Below are 19,913 nucleotides of genomic sequence, written 5' to 3' on the forward strand. Positions count from 1 at the left end.
GGAGATGGAGTAGAATCACCAGGGATTTACAAGCTAGTAGAGAAGATGTAAGATTCTTAGACTAAGGTAAGGAAAAGTAGCTTGTCCTGCTCTCTGAAAATTCCCAGAGCTGAGCTAGTGCTGTTGATGGAAGCAAAAGGACCATTTCAGCAAAAGTCTTGGTGCGTTGTTAATTCTGTGCCTGAATCAGGATTAGACTGAAAAGGTCATTGTAAGGGGAAAAAAATGTTAGAGAAATATTCATTGGCATTATTTCAGTGTTTTAGAGTATTCAACAATACCTGCATGTGGTGCTTGAGCTGCAGTTGATTCTGTGGGAAACTTTTAAACTTTTAAGTAGTTCAAAAGAAGGCAATCCATATTTGGACTTACTTTAAATGCCAGCCCGGGAGGGAGTACCTCGCAGCTTTATTGCAGTCACAAGCTGCAATGGTGCTAAGTCATAACTCCTTAGGTGTTACCTTGTATATCACATGCTAATCCGTCTGACACAGTTTTCAAAGGAAATATATTTCAACATAACCTGCCAGCCGGTGAAGCAGCTCTTCCAAAATTGCACAAAAGAGCGTGAACCCAAAGGTTGCAATGACGCGACTTTTTAATTCATTCATTGTGACGCTGCAGGAAAAATTACATAAGCCACTGATGACTTTTAAAGCGTTTTAGAAAACGAGCTTTAAAATTAACCCGGAGCGGAAAAAAAAACCTTTCCCTGTTACTCGCGGGGGCCGCGATGCTCCACCCGCGGGGTTCTGTGCGGAGAGTCGGCGATGGCCACAAGCGCCGTCACACGCGGTGGGGACGGGACGCGCCGCGCTGGGAGGGGGGACAGCGAGTCACGGTGTGTCACCGGGGGCTGTAGGATCGTGTGGCGGGGCTGTGTTGCGGCGAGATTGCGGGGCTGGGCTGTGTTTCGGGGCTGAGTTTGCAGTGATGCTGCGGGGCTGGGCTGTGTTTGTTTGGGGGCTGTGTTTGCGGTGATGTTTGGGGGCTGTTGCTGTGTTCGTGGTGATGTTTAGGGGCTGTGTTTGCAGCGATGTTTGGGGGCTGTTGCTGTGTTTGGGGGCTGTTGCTGTGTTTGCGGTGATGTTTAGGGGCTGTGTTTGCAGCGATGTTTGGGGGCTGTGCTGTGTTCGGGGGCTGTTGCTGTGTTTGCGGTGATGTTTAGGGTCGTGTTCGGGGGCTGTTGCTGTGTTCGTGGTGATGTTTGGGGGCTGTGCTGTGTTCGGGGGCTGTTGCTGTGTTTGCGGTGATGTTTAGGGTCGTGTTCGGGGGCTGTTGCTGTGTTTGCGGTGATGTTTAGGGTCGTGTTCGGGGGCTGTTGCTGTGTTTGTGGCGGTGTTCGGGGGCTGTCGCGGTGCTTGCGGCGCTGTTTGCGGGGCGGTCCCGCGGGGGCTGTTCCGGCGCCGGGCGGGGCGGGGCGGCGCGAGGCAGGTGCGGGGGGCCGGGGCGGGGGCGCGCGCCGCGTGCGTGAAGTCACCTCCGCCGGCGGGGCGGGCGCCGCCCCCTCCCGCGCTTCCCGCGCGGCCCTTTCTGCCTTAAAAGGACAATGGGGCGCGCGCCGCCGGCCGGGCTCGATTGAAGAGAACGGAGCCGTGGGAACGGCGCGTGCGCAGAGCGGCCGAGGGGCGGGGCTGGGCGGGGCGTTGGGGGGGGGCCGCGGGCTCGCGCGCCCGCCCGCGCCGGCGGCAGAGCGCGGGGAGCCGGGGAGCGCGCGCAGCGGCGGGAGCGCCGCGCACCGCACGGGTGTTGGTGGGCGCAGCGGCGGTGAGTGATGCCTTCCCTTTCTCCGGGCGGGAGGGAGCGAAGGGACAGGCGAGAGGGAGCGGCGGGCTCACACTGAGTTTTGTGGCTGCTTGTTTCTTGTTGTTCGGGGGGTTTGTTTGTTTGGTTGGTTTTTGTTTTGTTTGCTCTTGGCGGGTTTCCTTTTTTTGGTTGTGCTGGGATTTACTTTTTTTTCCTCGCCAGCAGCCGGTGGTTTCTGTTCACAAGTTACTCCCCGGAGTTTGTCCGCAGTTTTGCAGCGGCAAAAAGACTTTGCCGCCTTGAAACACTTTGACAAGCGCGTGGCTTCTGTGAGCGGCGTTCCCCCCGGTTTTTTCTTCAATTGGTAGAGTTTTAAAGGATGTGCGAGCGGAGAGGAACGCCTCCCGCATTGTTGCGGACCCATCCCTAGAACTCTGACTTCTGCTCCCTCATTGCAAAGTACGGTTAAATCTCCAACTCTGTAGGAGGAAAGAGTAGCTAGTTCCCGATAATTTAACTCCGAGAGCAGTCCCAAGGTGCGGAGCGGGTTTGGAAAACTGGGCTGCTTGGCGATGACGGGCTGCAGGGCGCCTTTCCCGGGCCGCGGCTGCCCTGGCTCGCCACGCGGGCGGCGTGGCCCCGCCGGTGCGGAGCGGGTGCCGCAGGTGCGGCCCCGGCGCGCCCCGCTGCGCACACCTGTAGCGCCCGCGCACAAGTTGGTGCCAGCGGCGTGGCGGACGGAAGGGGGGACCCGCTAGTGCCCGCCATCTCTCGCTCCCCGTGTTTCACGTGGGGAGAGTGAGGGCAGTTCTTATTGTTTCCAGTTATCATCAGTAATTGCGGGGGGGTCCGAGGCCGCGCACGCTGGAGAGGGACACAACGTGCGGCCGTGGGCTGGCGGACACGTGCCCTCGGTCGCACAGGTCGCGGCGTGGGGCCTTCCCCGTCCTGCCCCCGGCCCGGTGCGCGGCGTTGCCGGCGTGGGGACGGTGCGGCGGGCGGCGATGGCGTCCTGCCGCTCCCGTAGCTCGGCGCCAGTGCGGGCATCTCCCGTTCCTGCTGCTGGCGTGTGCCCGCGCCCGGCTCCAGCAAGTTTTAACTCGGGGCTCTGCAGGGCTGTGCGGCGCGGGGCGGCCGGCGTGCCCCTGGCGCGGCACGTAGGCAGCGCCCGGCTGCAGGGAAAACAAAGGGCTCGCATGTGCTGCGGGCGGCGCGGCTCCCCGGCGCGCCGGGGGAAAGCTCTCGTCCGCGTCCGGCGGGGGCTCGGCCCGGGGTGGCGGGTGTCGGTGGGGTGACACTTGTCGTGCACGGGACGGTGTTTTTTAGGGGCTGCCTGCCGGTTTTGGAGGAGTTTGGAGGGGTGGTGAAACTTTGGATGCACGCGCGCTCCGCACGGCACCGCGCTGCGCGCACGGCGCTGGGGCGGGCGGGGGGACAGGCCCCGCCGGCCGCCCCGGGGCTGCCCCGGGGTCTGGGGGCCCTGGTCGCCCCCGCCGCCGCGTGCCCGCGTTGCCGGGAGGTCTGCGACAGCCCTTTGAAGTGAAACTGTTGCCATGTTTGAATTACGTCAGGGCCGAGCCATGAGGAACCGGCGCGGGGCGGGGGGGGGAGATCAGGGGGACGGCGGGGCACGGCCGTCACCGTGCCGGAACGGGGGTCCGGGTCCTCGGCGGTGCGGCCGCGGCTCCATCCCCGCTTCCCCCCGCGCCGGATGGGGCGGCTGCTCCGCGACCGCGTGGTGGGGCGGCGTTTGCAGCGCGGGGGCCGCCTCGCAGCGCCCACCTCCGCGCTCGGGGCTTTCCTCCCTGGCGCGCCGCCTTCCCCTTCCTGTGCTCTTGTAATTTATTTTTAATTTTACTCGTCTTTCGGCGAGTTGAGCGCTTGGCAGCCCCGCGCGGGGCGGGGGGGCTGCGGCCACCCGCGTGTGCGCTCCCGCGGCTCCACCTGACCGGCGGGGCCGCCCGCGAAAGTAGGTCGTGTGCCCCGGGGGGGTCTTTGTTCCCGGCGCCGCCGCCCGCCCGGCCGCCGGCGGTAACGGGGGGAGCGGGGCCGTGCCCGGGGCCACGCGGTGCCCGGCGGGACCGGCGCGACCGAGCTCTGCCTTTTTGGGCGTTTGTTAGCGCTGCTGTTTAGGGTTTGGAGGGTTTTTGTTTTGTGTTGAAGTCGCAGTCTTGAGCCAGGGAAGTGCTCCCCGTTGCGCTCTCACTTTGGAGAGATAAAAGTTGCCGTCTCCTCCCGTACCCCCCTGTCCGGATGCGTGTAGCCGAAGGGATTTAAAGGGACCTGCCTAACCTGTTGTTTATTCGGGCCCGCACGCAGCGAGCAGGGCTGAATCCCGCCTGCCCCGGAGCCCCCCCAGCGGCGCTTTCCTGGCGGGAACGGCCCCGGTTCATCCTGCAGAGAGCCTTGTCCCCGACTGATGACCCGTCCTTCGGACCTAAATTATTCAATGAATATTACAGTTGCAAAAAACTCGGGAGCTGCCCCCCGGCGCTGTGGCTGTGCAGGCAGCCGATGCAGGCGGCTGATGCAGGATGCTGCCCGCCGCTGTGCCCTGAACACGTGTCTGGGCTGGAGGCCGGGCCCTGCCATCCTCCCCTCGTGGCTGGAGAAAGCCCAGCGTCCTGCATTGAGCCCACAACTGCAACAGCAGCGGTTGTGCCTGAGCACAGCCTGCGGTGCTCTTTTTTACTTTGAGTTTCGGTTTTGTGCTTAGGAAGGTGGCAGGCTGACAGCCGTGCACGCAAGTGTTGCACTCTTCGGACAAGGCAGTCGCTGAGGGTGATGGTTCCTCAGCAAACTCCTTTACTGTTGTGTGCTTGCTTCCAAAGCTGAGACTGTTTTTGGCAGCCCTGTGTAGGGCGTGTGCACCCCCTTGTTAGCAGTCTGCACGCAGTCAGATCCGCTGTGTAGTTTACAGCTTTTTAAAGTAAAGGATTGCACAAATTCTGCATCATAGGGACAGACAGTGAACTGGAAACCTTTCTGCTGGTACCACTGGACACTCAGCTCCTTTGGTACACAGGTGAACTTTTGTTCTTTTGGGATCTCTGGTTCCTGGTAGAGAAGCAGCAAGTAACAAGTCGGGATTTTCAAACACACCCACAGGCATGCAACATCCAACTCCCACTGAAAGTAGGTGGAATTGAGTGCCAGAGCCTCTGGGAAAAATTCCTTCTCACTTCATTCTCTAAAAGGAGCTAATTGCCTATGTATTCAGTCTTCCTTTAAGAAGAAAATATCACTGACTTCTTTGTAGATGTTAAAACAGCTGATAAATTCACAGAGGCTAAAAATAAAGTTAAAACTGACGGTTTGTTGTCTCACTTGTGCTGAACAACTCTTTCTGTGTTAGCTAACTCTGCATTGATTCTTAACACCTGATGCCTTGTACCTCTTTCATAATGACATGAACAACATCCACAGGGTCTTACTTGACAATCAGCTTCATTCTTACACCCCCTGTAGCACTTGCTTTGTAACACAAAGGAGCCGGTGAGCTGGGACTTGAAAATTGCCCGGGCAGGACTCCATTTCACAACTTAAGCCTTTGCATTTCTGTAGAATGTGCTCGGTCCAAAGTCCAAGTGAAATGACCAGTAATGCTGGCTAAGGACATGGAAATGTATCCTTTTTAAAGAAGTCACTTGGGCTGTTCTGCCAAATAATTACTGCTCCTCCTGTTCGAGTCCCCATCCAGGTATGTTACCCTCTTTAAAAACAACATAAAAGAACCCAGCGAGAAAACACAACCCAAAACTTCAGTGTCTCACGGTCTCAAGTGGCTGTGATGCTTTTTCAGTAGCAGGTACTTGCAGACAGCATCACAACAGCTGTAGTGACTGCACTCAGATAAGCATTGCAGACTGTACTCGAGCACATGTTTGAGAACATCTCAGTTTTCCTTGCTGGGCTCATTCTCAGGCTGAGCGTGGTGTTAGTTATGCAATAAGAGTTTCAGGCACAGGGAAGTCATCTTTCAAGATGGAATGTCTGCAGGTGGGACAGGTTTGGAACTTTTTTTCCCCTTATGCAAATCTTACTGATTATTGTTTTCATGCTTTGGCCTATCCCTTCTGGAGCACTAACCACATGGCAGTTCAGAGGAACACCCACGTGGCACAGCCTTTTAGCTCTAGCTTAAATGAGATAGGAACTCCCTTCCCAGGGAACATCCAACAGGTGAGTGGGCTCCTTTATGACTTGACTGCTTCTGAAAATGTAACTAGGAGCAGCTTGTTCCAGCCAGGATGCCATGGAGACTCAAACATGGGAAAGAAATGTCCAGTTTGATCTTTGATAAGTGCTTAGTAGTTGCTGCTAGGTGCACTGGCTGTGCTGAGATTTCACTTGAGCACTGAGCACACAACAGTAGCTGTGGACATCTTCAGCAAAAGAGTGAGTTACTTATTTTCTCAGAGGAAAGATTCCTGAAGATGTAGTTTTCACCTTTTTCTGTTTAGCTCAACTCCTCAAGTGACAGCTCCACAGCATGCTGTGACATTCGGATGTTCCTGGGCTGTAATAGCCAAATACAGCTTTCCTCCAAGTAAAATTGTTTTGGGTGGTGAGAGGAAGGAAAGTGGAAGGAAAATCTGAGGATCCAGGGGACCAGAAGTGTACAGTGTACAATATGCACAATTGCAAGGTTATGGTTAGTTATTAGTACCTCTGTTTTAAACTATAGGGAGAGATGAGGGTAAAAAAATAATTTTGCAGATACTGAAGTTGCATTTTCAGACAACTCCAATTAGATTGGTCTCTTAACATCCTTGGAGTATTCTGGCTCTGTGCATGTTCAAATGTTCTCTTTTTGAGGAATCCAGTTTTAACTTCTCTTCCAAGGGTTTTTTGCAACAGCCTGTAAACTCAGGGGAGGTATGTTTATGTTGAGTCTCTGATACAGATCAGTCTCTCTGTTGATGTACAATTCTCTGTCTCACAGTTGATTTTCAGTAGAGCTATTGCAGTTTATTTCAGCAGGGGGATTGGCCCAAGAATTTATTGTGAGACAAGCAACTCTGCTTCTGGCACTGTAGATGGCACTGGAAGCAGTTTTCATGTGTGTGCATGTGCCTGGGTGTATACTCTTGCAGATGCAAAAGCCTACAGCACCTATGTTCTTTCTATGTTAAGGCATCCATTTTCTTCCCTTTAAAAGGGGGGGGGGGGGGGGAAATTTCGGCTGTGTTTCTAAGTTCCAATGAAATGCTGTAGGGATGACAATTGTGAGATTTTCACTGACAGGAACCGGCTGCATCAACATATGTAGGTAGATGGTATTTTTCTTTAGCCCAGCTTCAGGGAGGCTGTGCCAAGACTGTTGTGTACAGAGAAAGGAGAATCAAATCGTTGTTCTCTCTGACAAAGGTACTGGGAGTTCTGGGTTGCCCAAAGGGTGAATGATCCCAAGTCAGAGCGAGGAGAGGAGGATACTGAGTATTTGGACTGGCATGCCTCTGCTCTCCCATAACTCCAGGGAATGTTTCTCTTTCAGCTTTGCAAGAAGCAGGTGAGCATGTTCCTTCCCAGTGGCCTGGTAATTGTGTTACAAAGGAGACATGCCTGTCTTCTAGGAATTCTGCCCTTTCTAATATAAAAGGTTTTCATTCTTCTTGGGTGATCAGAAAGAATGCAAAAGGAATCTGGCAAAGCAAATGAAAGTGGCTTAGCTTACTTTAAGATCTGAAAGAGTTCAGAAGGTCTTCCCTAACTTGAAAACTTAATGAGCGTCTGAAGCAGTGCTTCCTTTTCATTTAGATCATCAAATTAAATTTTGCAAAGAAAACTAAGCACCAAATTCTAGTCCTGGCAGGTAACAAAAACATGAAACCATTTTCACACACATGCTTCTTTGTACCAGCCTTCCACAAAGGTAATAAGCAGGGTGTGGGGATTTTTTTTTTCACTACTTTTGTCTTCCTGACTCTTCCTGACTTAACCATTCTCTTTTGCAAGACAAGTTTCTGTTTTTGATGCTGCTTTTTCAAAAGTGAAAGGGCAGAAGAATGGCGAGAGCATTTTCCTGGAGACTTTTCTGAGTACATTTAAGTTGCTAAAGCAGTTGTATAAAGCAGAACTTGAGGGAATAGCAACTTCTGCAGGGAGAAGCTGTGGAGAGGGGCACCAGGGAGCGAGGAGGATCACTTTTCCCCAGGCTTGGGTGAATACTGCTTTCTAACTAGTGCAGATAAATCTTCATTTCTGCAGAACGACAAATAACACTCTGCTAAGGTTCCTGGTTCTTTATTTTTGGAGATCTGTCCCTTTCACTTCTGTGAAAATGTATCGCAACTGCTGATACATTTTAAAAACATGCTTAAATTTGGCAAATAATAACAAAGTTAAATAGCATTAACAACGCGCTTAGATTTGGCAGAGTTATGTTGTGTAACGCTTTTTAACTTTTAGACAAGTTACTTAGTTTCTACTTCCCATCTTTTTTATTCTGTCCCAAATTTCACATGGTTAAAGTTCCACAGCTACGATTCAGGTGTTAGGGCAGCCGGCATCCTGGTTCTAATTCGAGATCTAAATTGCAAAGCTTTCAAGTTAAACCTTTTAAAGGGCACAGTGATATTTACTTCTACGTGCATATTAGCTATTAAGCCCTCCAGCTGACAGAATATTTAGTGTATAATGGTCAAATGACAACTGTTTGGGATTAAATGTGTAACTGGACTGATGCCTTCCATTTATAACTGCACGTGGATGCAGTTGTCAGAGAAATCTGTTTAACTTGTGGTTTTGCTACTAACTCTTCCCCATTCAGGCATGATGTGTGGTAATACCATTGCTGACCATTCATCAAGTGGGAAACAGATGGCACTAGTTTCCCTTCTGTTGTAGGGTGGTGTTGAAAAGCTGCTCCTGTGAGAATGGCAGCCATGATGCAAGCCAAAATATTTTCAGAATATGTGTGTTTTCCAGTCTTTGCCAGAACATCGATTGTAAAACATGCATCTTATTCTGCTGTGGTACAAATAACAGCTGGTGACAGAGATCATCTTATCATTGTCTGTATTGCTGGAAGAAATATTATAAAGTAAACTACATTGTTGATAGTTCTTTCTTGCCACATAGCAGTCGAGATTTTCTTGCTGCTTAAGTTTGGCAGCACTGATGAACTTTGTGTCTGCAATTAGTCTTCGAATCTCTAAAGAAATTAGAGAAAAGACTTTTTAAGAAAAGTGCCAGACCACAGATTTAACGTTGGAGTAGTCAAACAATATCTAAAATTGCTGCTTGGAAGTTGAAAATTCCCAGGTGAGCACACTGTTGCATCTCCAGAGGCTTGTCCAGCAATATCCCCAAGAGCATCTCTTGAAGGAGCACATCGGGTGCTAAGAAACTAAATACTCGGAGTGTTTGCCTAGATACTCTGTTGTTTATTTTCTTGACAGGTCGGGAATATTTACCTGTTTTGGGTGTGCATTCATTTGCTACACCTCCAGCAGAGGCTGAGAGTAGTTCAGAGTAACCATCCCTCAATGAGCCTGTTCAGCAGGTCACTGCTTGGATACCTTTTTTTACTTACTAGATCTGCTCCTGGCCTTCAGGCCAATGCTGTACTAATACAGGGAGCAGTGTGTCTCCTAAAAAGCCTGGCACCATTTGGGGTGACTTTGCTGGATATTTGCACAAGTTAGCCGTGGGAGAACATAGCCCTAGGTGACCTCCTTGTGCTGTAAATGTGAAGAAAGGAATTCAGCACTTCCAGACTATGGAACACAGTATGAGCTGGGACTGGTGGGAAGGAAAGACTTATCCCCTCCATCTCTCTCCTGGGCCTGGAGGATCTCCTTAGGATTCAGCTTAAGCAATCCCTTGCCATCAACAGGCTCTACAAGGTCAAGACAAGCTTTATGGAGAGTTGAGTCTTCCTAAATGTTGGTTCAGTAGTAATTGCAAAGAGCCACAACCTCAGTGGGCACCAAGTGGTCTCCTATATGCTAGACTGAAATGCAAACATGTACACTTTCAGCTGGAAACTGGTTCCTCGATGGAATTTGTGTCAGAGTCTTAGCCAACAGTATTTGATACAATTTTTTACTTTTCTCTTGTTCTCAGGAACCTGGGAAACTGCATGTTTATTTTGCCATGTTCCTGTACTCTTGATCTTCCCCCCTGGGGTGGGGGGGATGTATTTTCCCCTCTGTGTAGGACTGTGGCAGGACTTGGATGGTTCCCTAGCATTTGCTGTGGTCCCGCAGAAATGCGCGGGATCTTTTCCTGTTGCACATCATCTCCCTGTCGGTCAGGTGAGTGTGACTCTGGGTATGGTCGTTTTGTGGAAGCATGTTTCTGACCTCACCTGAACCTGCCTTTCAAAATATTTTATTGCCATAATGATGTGGCAAGTCCTGGCAGTGTAGATGAAAGATTTCAGATTTTTTTTTTCTCTGTACCACTGGAGGGTAAAAGGATTATAGCCCTTACCTTTCTGAAGGTGGAAGATCTGGGGACCTAATGCCACAAACGTTAACCAGTAACCTGAGGTGGATTACTGAGACCTGGTAATACTTGGGACTGAGAAGCGACTGAGAGTTCCCCCTCACCACACTTACCCCACAAGGGATGGAGTTGCTCCTCTGTTGAAAGTCCTTCCTGAGCTGCTGGGTCATTCAGTAGTTTTTTGTTAACTTCTTACAGAATTCAGCAGCTTGGCCTTTGTTAAGGAAGGAGAGGGAAACGCTGTGTTATTTGCATGGCTCCATCCAATTTTAGGGTTTTTTTTAAAGCAGTGGGACCCTCTTCTCCTGGAGCTTCCTGCAGCCAGAGGTCTGTCCCCTCTCTGAGCCCGTGGTGTGTGGTGAGCAGCAGAGGTGGCTGCTCGCTCCTTGCAGCAGGTGGTTGAGGCAAACCTTGCACCAGGGGCTGTTCAAAAGAGAACGTCTTGGAACAGCCCTGCCTGTGTTATTAGATGCTGTGTGGCCTGTGAGGACTTGCTGTGTGTCCAGGCCCGGCGCCAGGAGAGCAGCAGCAGCTTTGCCCGGTTGTTGGTTTGGGTTTTTGAAGTGCTGTGGGAACCCTGTTTGCTCTGACAGCGTCTCAGACTGTGCCTAACAGGAGTCTGCACTGGGGAACAACCAGCTTAGGGGAGAACTGGTTTGGTGGGGGGTCAGCGTGTGGTGAAAGGCTCTTTGTCATGGTGGCTGCAGTAACTAACTCGAAAGTTTCTGCCTGGAAAACGGCTCCGCTGTATGATACCTGCTCTGATAGCAAATCCCAGCCTTGGTGTACTGAAGAGAACAGGCAGATCTCTGAGAGCAGGAGGGTGTTATTGGCTTTGTGGGCTGGTGCCAGGTTTGCAGAGCTGGTGGTTACAAAGCAGCGACTTCCCTGTGAGTGGAGTTCCATCCTTACCGGCGAGGGTGTGTGGTAGACACATGCTGAGTTGTGCCCCAGGGTCCTGCTCCCTGGCCCTTTCTTTCCTGCCTAGGTTTCCTTCCCATGGAAAGCAGGGTGGGGAAGGCAGGAGGGCAAGAACAGAGCATGTGCTGACATGAGGCTGGGATGCTCACCCAGGCCCTGAGAACAGAGAAGTGCTCCCAGGTCCTGCAGTGCAGACAGGGCCATTGAGGGCTGGGTGGGACTCCCCTACCTTGCTGTTTTTAGAGCAGCTTTTCAGGTATGTCTGCCCTACAGCCTGAGGGTATGACTGCAGCTCATTTAAAATGACTCCTACTCACTCTCAGCAAAGTTTGCCAGGGGTGTTCCCAACCAGCACTGGTGGTGGTGATGATGAAGTAATTCAGTGACCCAGAGTTCAGCTGCCAACTCCTTATCCATGGGCTTGGGCAGGTTCACATGGCCTGTCCTGCAGCCTGTTTTGCCACATGCACAGGGCTTCCATTGGCCAGGTTGGCTGCATTCACACATCTGGGTTGTGCTGTTGTAGATGTGCCCTTGGAGTAGATTTGTGCAGTAAATGAGCTTGTTATGTGACCTGCTGGGTATTGCTTAATATTCCAGCTATTTATTATATAATTTTTAACAACTGCATTCTAGGTGCATTTGTTCTTCTGAGGCAATGTGGGATAAAACAACGATGCCCTAATCTAGCAGTTTTTTCTTTCATTATCTAGCAGTGATAATTAACACCAGTTTCTGTTTGTTTTCACAGGGTACAGCTGGGAGGAAAAGATGTTTGGCTTTCACAAACCGAAGATGTACCGGAGTATAGAGGGCTGCTGTATTTGCAGAGCTAAATCTTCCAGTTCTCGTTTCACTGACAGCAAACGTTATGAAAAGGATTTCCAGAATTGTTTTGGGTAAGATTCCCACTTTAGTCAGCAGTTCTTGCATTGATCTCTAAGCTGCAAACCTGATGTACTGTCCTGCTTGCTCTGAAAGCCTGAAAGATTAGGTTAGCAGAGGGGAGTGGTGGGAAAATGCTTCAGCTTCCTCAAAGCTTTCCTGGGCAGACCAGGAGGGACTGGAGCCTCTGCTGCTGTGTGTGGTATCATTTGATTTTCAATCTGCTGTCACTGCCAGGGGAGAGCTGGTAATTCGTAACAAAAAAAGGAGCAGGGATTTTAGACTTCTCTCAGACTGTGCGTTTTTTGCTGGTTCCATAGAGGTGTAAACACCTACATAAAATAATGAACTCCACAGATTCATGGGTGCTTTCAGTGGCTCTAAAGATTTCAGAATGTTAGATAAAACTTGATGAGTAAATATTTAGCAGTTTCCACAGGTTTCATGCAGAGTACCCTATTAAAAATATTGGTGTCTTTGTTCAAATAGGACATAGCAATATGTTATTAAAATTTCTCATTAGAAAACCACTCTCTTGGAAAGTGATTAGCTTTCCGGTTAGGTAGCATTACTTAAAAGCATTGATAAATAAAACTGTAAATACTAGAGATTTCTTGTGATATTTCAATTTTTTGAATACTTTTGAAGAGCTTTGAAATTTTGTATAAAATTCACAAATTTTCCCCACTTTTTCCAGAAACACTCTTTTCATGTAGTGAACTTTAGAGTGCTTTGTATTTACCTTGGATTTTTTGTACACAAGTCTGGTGGTGACAGTTTTCCTTATCATATTTCTTGACTACTGTCCTTGGCAGCCAAAGGCTGTGTGCAGATCCATTGCCTTTTTTTTGGTGGTTGTTTTTAACTGCAATAAAGCAGCTTGCAGTTTACCAGGACTGTTGTTATTGCGCTGTCTGAAATATGTTTGCCAAGGTAAAAATGCAGACTAAACACTGGGCAAATAATGGTTTCCTGAGCCTGCCTCATTCATCTTTAAATGATCCAAAGTCTTCCTATTTAAATAGCAGAAAAATTCTAGAATGTTTCCCTGTTATATTTCTTTTAGCATGGATTAGCAGTAGAGATGATTCCTGAAGAAAGCTTGTTAGGGGGAGCAAGTAGTGCTGTCATTCCAGTGCCTGCTGTTTCTGAAACCTTATCCTGGGCTCGTGTGGGAGTGTGTTAGGTGATGTTTGTTACTCATCCTTGAAGCTCTGTGAGAAAGTTAAGACCTGAGTAAGCTTTTGATGTTTGTTCCCAAGCGTATGTTTGAATAACGTGATTATTTCTCCTGCTCCAAACTATCCAATCCACTGCAATTGTCTTGGTTTTGAGGGAAAAAATTTCCAACACCTGCAGGTGATGGGACTTTTGTTTTCAGTGCCCCTCTGGAGGCAGATTGTGCGACACCTTTTATTTCTGTGTGTTAGAATGCTTTTTGAAAGTGAGACCTGGTCTTTAAATGGCTCTGTTTGAGCATCCCAGATGAATTGTAATTCCAGAAAGGCAGAATTTCAGAACCCTTCTTACTTATCAATTTTTACACTTCTTGCTGTTAACAAGTAGGGGTGTGCTTTTATTAGCTGCTGTTAAGTGACCTTTGCTTTTGTTTTTGCCAGGCTCCATGAGGCTCGCTCAGGAGATATTTGCAATGCCTGTGTTCTTCTGGTGAAAAGATGGAAAAAATTACCAGCAGGTTCCAAAAAAAACTGGAATCACGTTAGTAATTCATTTCTCTTCCACCCCAAAACTAACTCTTTCTAGAGAGCGGAGGTGCTGGCAGGGGTTTGGGGTTTGCTCTTTCACCCACACTCTCCCTTTCCACACTCAGCACCTTTAAATCCTTCCTGGAGTATTTACTACTATGTGACTCCTACCTGCTTATGTGCAAATGGTGATTATGCAAGCCTGAGATGCAGTCACAGACTGATTTACCTTGTAATTCCTTGTTTTCACAAGCTCATAACTTTGTCCAAAAGTCTCTTATGACATTCAAAAAAAAAAAAAAATTCAAGTTTGGCCTTTATCCAAAATTGGTTACTTTTTTTTTCCCAAGCAAAGTGATTTGCTCAAGCAATACATAAATCAATCTCATTCAATCAGATAATTACAATGACTAATATCTTGCAGCTATTTTCACTCATATATTCTGTTTTGATAGGTCTAATTCAATTCAGGCCTAGGGCTGGGAGGATGATCAGGATTCCTTGTGTATATAATAATCTTTATCCAGGATGCCTTGATAGTAATGGGAGCCAGAACTGTGGTTATTACTACCACTAGCTTTACTCAAAAGTTACATTTATGATTAAAAAAGAACAAAAAAAAACCCTCCAGGGCAAATGTTTGGCAGACACTCTTAACTGGACCTGTATTGTTAGCTTAAACAATTATTTGGTTCTAAACTGAATGTATCAAAAATGGGAAGATTTAGTCAGATTTAAATAAAATATAAGAGTGTGAGTGCACATAACTGCCTTGGATTAACTAAGGGGGTTTTGAACACCCTTCAGCTGAGTCAGTACCTGTGTCTTGACTGGGGCAGTATCAGGTCATGATGCGCAAGTATTCAGACATGCATTTTCTCTGTTCTAGGTGGTAGATGCCAGGGCTGGACCCAGCCTTAAAACAACATTGAAACCAAAGAAAATGAAAACTCTGTCTGGAAGCAGAATAAAGAGCAATCAAATCAGCAAACTGCAAAAGGAATTTAAGCGGCACAGTAAGTGGATCCAAAGAGATTTTGGAGATAAACTTCAGCCTCCCCTAGCACAGCTCACTGTTAACTGGCCAAGCTGAATCACCCTCTAGATTTGGTTGTGCACTCACACATTTGGGCTCTCCCTGTTTTCACAACCTCTCATCCTCTGAGAGCTTGGGGAAGGTTTGGAATGAGAAGGAAGAGCTTGTGTGCAGCGTGGGCTGCAAGACAGAGGTAGGGAAGTGGCAAGGGGGCGTGGGGAGTCCGGCTGGAAGGTGCAGGCAGTTGTAGCTTGTGTCCCACACTTAAATGACATATCCCTAGAAAGAATATCTTGGGCAAAGATCTCAGTGAACCTAAAGATGGAAGGGGCTTCTTCCTGCTTTCAGTAATGTGCTATGGCCATTTTCACCTCTCTTTTCCCAAAAAGCATGACAGTCTTTTTCTTCCATACATACTTTTTTAACGTAGATTTACACCCCTCCCTTAAATTCCTGCCATGTTTCCTTATACCTCCCTCTGCCAGTCTCAGTCATTTCTTTCCAGTAGTAGTACATGGACTCTCCAAATAAATCTGGATTCATAGCTTTCCAACAAAACCTTCTGCCAGTTATGCTCTAAATGTGTGTCAGCACTTAAGGCTTTTCTTCTAAAGCAAACCTTCCAGCTTCTTAAGTGTTGCTGACTTGGTCTCTCTCAATTATCCTACCTAGTCAGGAGGAGAATTCTCCAAAGAATCAGTAAAGGCCCTGACCCTATGAGCTTTTATCTCCTCATTCAAGGCACTGTAGTTAATCTAATTGTGTTACTGTAGCTGCTAGAGATGGCAGCTGAGAGGTGGGAGAGTAGACACCGTTAAAGTGTGTGTCTGCACTGAGTCTGTAGTTCCTAGTCTTGATCCAGCAAAAGCTCAATACTACCTAACACATAGTGAGGAAAAAAAAATATATATATATATGTATGTATATGTATATGTATATAATGCACTATTGGGAAGAACTTTGCAGCACTTTACCTGAAAGGGTGAGAAAGAAAATATACAGTGAGAGAGAAAGCCTGGAGCACAGATTTCCTCTGTCTTGAAGGATCTCCCAGTGATTTCAGAGCATGAAATTTCACGCTCTGTGGGTTTAAGAGCCAGATCCTGAACTTCTTTCCAATCCCTCGTGTACAACAATTCCATCCACTTCTGAAGTCTGTTTCATAAATCTTGACACTCTATATTGAAACAGGCAGGAACAAGTGAAATAAACGGGTCGTCATTGTTAGGTTTTTCTTGTTAATTAAAACACATCTGTGTCTGTCCCCTCTACACAAGTCAGGAGGAGGGTAAGTTGCTGGATGCATGTCCTGATCCTTGCATATCTTCTTTGCCGTGCAGATTCTGATGCCCACAGCACGACCTCGAGTGCCTCCCCAGCTCAGTCGCCCTGTTACAGTAACCAGTCTGATGATGGCTCTGACACAGAGCTCAGCGCTGGGGCCAGCAGGACACCAGTGTTCTCCTTCCTAGATCTCACATACTGGAAAAGGTAAAGAGTAACAGAGCTCTGTGCAGGCAGCAAGCTCACTTTGCATACATGCTGCTCGATTCTGCCTCTTCATCTTTGTTTGGTATAAGGATATCATTTAAGTCACAGGGCATTATACAACACCTGTCTGTCCAAGCTTGGAAAGAAATGCCTTGTATTTAAGATGTTTTCCCCTATCTCCATGCAGTTCCCTAAATACTAAGGCAGCTGCTGGGAAATATTTTTGCTGGTTTGGGGAATAGCAGATTATATTGCTGTCTGTCATTATCTCTTCTTAAAACTATGCCCTGTAGATATGATGTGTTGCTGCATACAAGAGTGCTCTCAGCTTGCCAGCAAAACACGCATTTGATTTGGTTGACCTGTGATGGTAGTCATTTGGAAAAAAAAATAAATTCCTGCAGTGGGAGGAAAACCACAAGGTTTTCTGGGAGCTGACGAGCTTGTTATCTTTTATTGCGTGTTGTGACACAGTAATCCCTTGTTTAGCTAATTGCTCAATTGAAATTGTTGTGACTTTGCTGCCTCCTCTCAAATAATGTTTGCAAGTGCATTGTAGCCAAGGTTAGTTCAGCCCAGATGGTTGTGTCTGAAACTTCTCTGGGAAGCAAAGTGGGAGACTTGGTTTTGTATAGACATGTTTGGGGTTTTTCTTGTCTTTTTTTCGTTTGGTTGGTTGGGATTTTTTTTCCCCAAAGACCTGTTGTGGATTTTGACAGACTTGTTTTCTGTTTGTGAGCAGTCTTTTTGCCCCTGTCCTGTGGGCTGGAGGCTCAGTAAAGTAGTGTCTGGGGTCAGACTTACTTTTTGCATGTTTGTAGATCCTGTATATTCTAAACAAAGTATCCGTCTCCCTGCCATTTCTTCCAGGCAAAAGGTCTGCTGTGGAATTATTTACAAAGGGCGTTTTGGAGAAGTCCTCATAGACACTCATCTCTTCAAACCTTGTTGTAGCAATAAAAAGTCTGCCACTGAAAAGCCAGAACAAGAAGGACCCCAGTCTCCAGCAATCTCCACCCAAGAGGAGTGGTGACTTCCTTGGATAGCTGAAGAAGGTTATACAGATCCTCTTATTCTCTGGAAAAATACTAGAAAAGTGACTGTTCACTTTGGACACCTGCTATGCTGCCAAAAGACTATTCCCTAGAACTGTTTTGGGTTTTACTGCTACAATTCCACAAACTCTGAAGCCAGTTTGTATCCTTTCAGAAAGACTGTACATAATATTTAAGATGCTATGGAACACTTGGCAAAGCTGAATGCTGCTGCAAGGTTGTCTAATTTTTGCCCACACTCACTTCCCAAGTGAATATGAGGATGGGGTTTGTATATTAAAGTATATGTAGTTCATGTTTCTGTACTGAAAGAAGCAGTGGTTGTAAGGCTTTTGTTCTTTTTTTTTTTTTTTCTTTAAAAGTTGGTTGGTAAACTTCCTAAATTCCCAAGAAGATATTTCATTCTTAGACATGTATGAAATGAACTAATGAATGAAGATTAACTAATACATAGAAATGTTACAGATCACCTCTCTAGTTATATAAATATATATTTTTAAAGGTGTGGCAATTTCACCCTATACTACTGACATAAAAAAGACAAATATTTCATCTCTCCCATGTGACACAGACTGATAATCTGCAGACATCTCTGCATCAAGTGGTAGCTATCTGAGAAGGCCTCCAGGATAAAAGTGCTCTTGAGAAGGGGTGGGAGAGCTCTCCACCTTAGCTCAGGACTAAGATTTACCTAAGAACTGAACATAGCAAAATGGGAGGTTACTTTGTTTTAAGCCAGCAGCAGGCACCCTGGGCTTGGTGTAGTAACCCCTGGTGGTTAGAGATGGACCAAGAAACATCTTGATGCCCAAGTCAGGTGTAGATGACAGCCAGAACTGAGTCACTGCTCTCTGTTGGCCCAGTGCAGCTGAAATGTGACCATAAACAAGACGACTCCTGATTCTGGACCTGACAAAGAACCAAACCCCTTGCTAAGCAAATCAGGCTCTGGTCCAGGGATATAATCTGGTTGCAGCCTGGGGTCTGGATTCACAATAACTGTTTTGAAACGCTTCCCCTGCACTGCTTCTCAGTGTTTGGGTTTTGTTGGTTTTTTTCTTTTTTTCATTTGTTTGTTTAAGCAACTGCCAGATCAACACTTTTGTGAATACTGAATCTGAAAAGTTCTACTAAGAATGGTGCTGTGCTGAATCAAGGCAGCAGCTCTGTTTGCATATGTGATCAAAAGATAATACTTTCTCCACAGATTCCCAGGCAAACTCATGTGCAAATCATTGTGACCTTCCTTCAAACCCTGCTTTGCCTGTAGGGTGGAAGCAGCTTCCTGGAAGATTGTGCTGCAGTTTTAGCTCCCAGTTGCTTCATGTTCCTTTTATGAAGGTTTAACTTGTGTGAGTTGGGAATTCTGCTTTTTGTTTGGTTGGTTTTTGGGGTTTTTTTCCTGGTTTTAGGGGGAGGGAGGACTTTTTTTTTTTTAAACTATTGCTCTTTTGGGATATCCTACAATGGATTTCTACACGATGTGATTCTTGGGGTGTCCTATGTAGGGCCTTCAACTCAGCGTATTCTATGATTCTAAGCCTTCCTTTTTTGTGAGAGTCATTGGCATAATACTGTGGTGGGTAGGGTTTAGGACTGGATTTCCATATTGTCTCAGTTCCTGAAATGGGAATACTTAGCAAATGAAAATATAGATAGGGAAAGATATGCAGTTTTAAGAGGAGCCTCTACCCTCAAAGCTTTTTTTTTCTTTCTTTTTTCCTCTCCTGTTGGGTCAGCCAACCTCTGGAGAGAAAGAAAATCAGGGGAAACAGGGCTTTGACCTATCACAGCCTTACAGCTTAGAGTTTTCCTTGGACTCATTTTGCTTTTCCTAAACTCTGAGGTTCTTAAGGGAGGACGAAGCTGCTTACCTTGCTTTTATTCTCAACCAAATAGAATCTTTCAGGTTGGAAAAGACCTAAGCCCAATGAGTCCAGTCGTAGATATAATGGATACTTGATTGTATAAAGGCATAACTAGGTTGGTCATGTCTAATAAGGGCTTGAGCAAGAGTCCTCGCTGTGTTTGCAGACACCTATTTCATGTGAATTTGTGTTTTCAGCATCAGTAATTCTGTACACCTAAGAAGGCTGCAGTGTTGGTGGTAGGATGTGCTCTGATACGGATCATCTCTTCTGTATTTATTTATTTATTGCTAGATTTCAACCACCAACTGCTTCCCCTATTCCCTCCCACCTCTTCCATTCCTGGTAGTAATGCAAAATGAGTAGTCATGCACTTTGTATTAATGTATTAGAAATCTATGGAACCTGTTTTGTACTTTTATACTGTTCAGACACTTGTAATCCAAACTTTGTTTTTACTAGGGTAATGAATAAATTTAGACTTATTTAGAAAATAAACAACTTCTCCTGTGTTTATTTCACCTCTGTTCTTCTGTTAATTCGATTTAGTGTTGAACCCAGCCCAGGCAACCCATGTTTCTATTTGAACAAGACCAAGCCTTTTTTTAAGGGAGGGAGTGAGGTAATTCACTTCCTATTTAATTTGGAAGGACAGGCAGAGCAAGGGAAGGAGGTGCTGTTTGTTATGACAGACAGCTGTCTCAGGGCAGAATCACAGAGCTTTCCCCTGGCACTGCATGTGTCAGGCATT

General features: G+C 47.3%; 1 protein-coding gene across 3 annotated transcripts; it reads left to right on the plus strand.

The window, feature by feature from the left end:
- Window positions 1-19,657, plus strand: SINHCAF (SIN3-HDAC complex associated factor). Of its 3 annotated transcripts, none has more exons than XM_066183877.1 (6): window positions 1-66; window positions 11,873-12,020; window positions 13,626-13,725; window positions 14,602-14,728; window positions 16,089-16,239; window positions 17,110-19,657. In XM_066183877.1, exons 2-6 carry the CDS (start codon window positions 11,893-11,895, stop codon window positions 17,270-17,272), a joined length of 669 nt encoding a protein of 222 aa, XP_066039974.1. In that variant the 5' UTR covers window positions 1-66; window positions 11,873-11,892; the 3' UTR covers window positions 17,273-19,657. The 3 variants fall into 3 exon arrangements, with proteins under 3 accessions (XP_066039974.1, XP_066039976.1, XP_066039975.1); XM_066183879.1 differs by lacking the exon at window positions 1-66 and adding an exon at window positions 1,661-1,767; XM_066183878.1 differs by lacking the exon at window positions 1-66 and adding an exon at window positions 11,692-11,702.
- The last annotated feature ends 256 nt before the right edge of the window (window positions 19,658-19,913 follow it).

The sequence above is a fragment of the Chamaea fasciata genome, unplaced genomic scaffold (assembly GCF_029207755.1).
Source record: "Chamaea fasciata isolate MVZ Bird 193981 ecotype frontalis unplaced genomic scaffold, bChaFas1.0.hap1 SCAF_5, whole genome shotgun sequence".
NCBI lineage: Eukaryota > Metazoa > Chordata > Aves > Passeriformes > Sylviidae > Chamaea > Chamaea fasciata.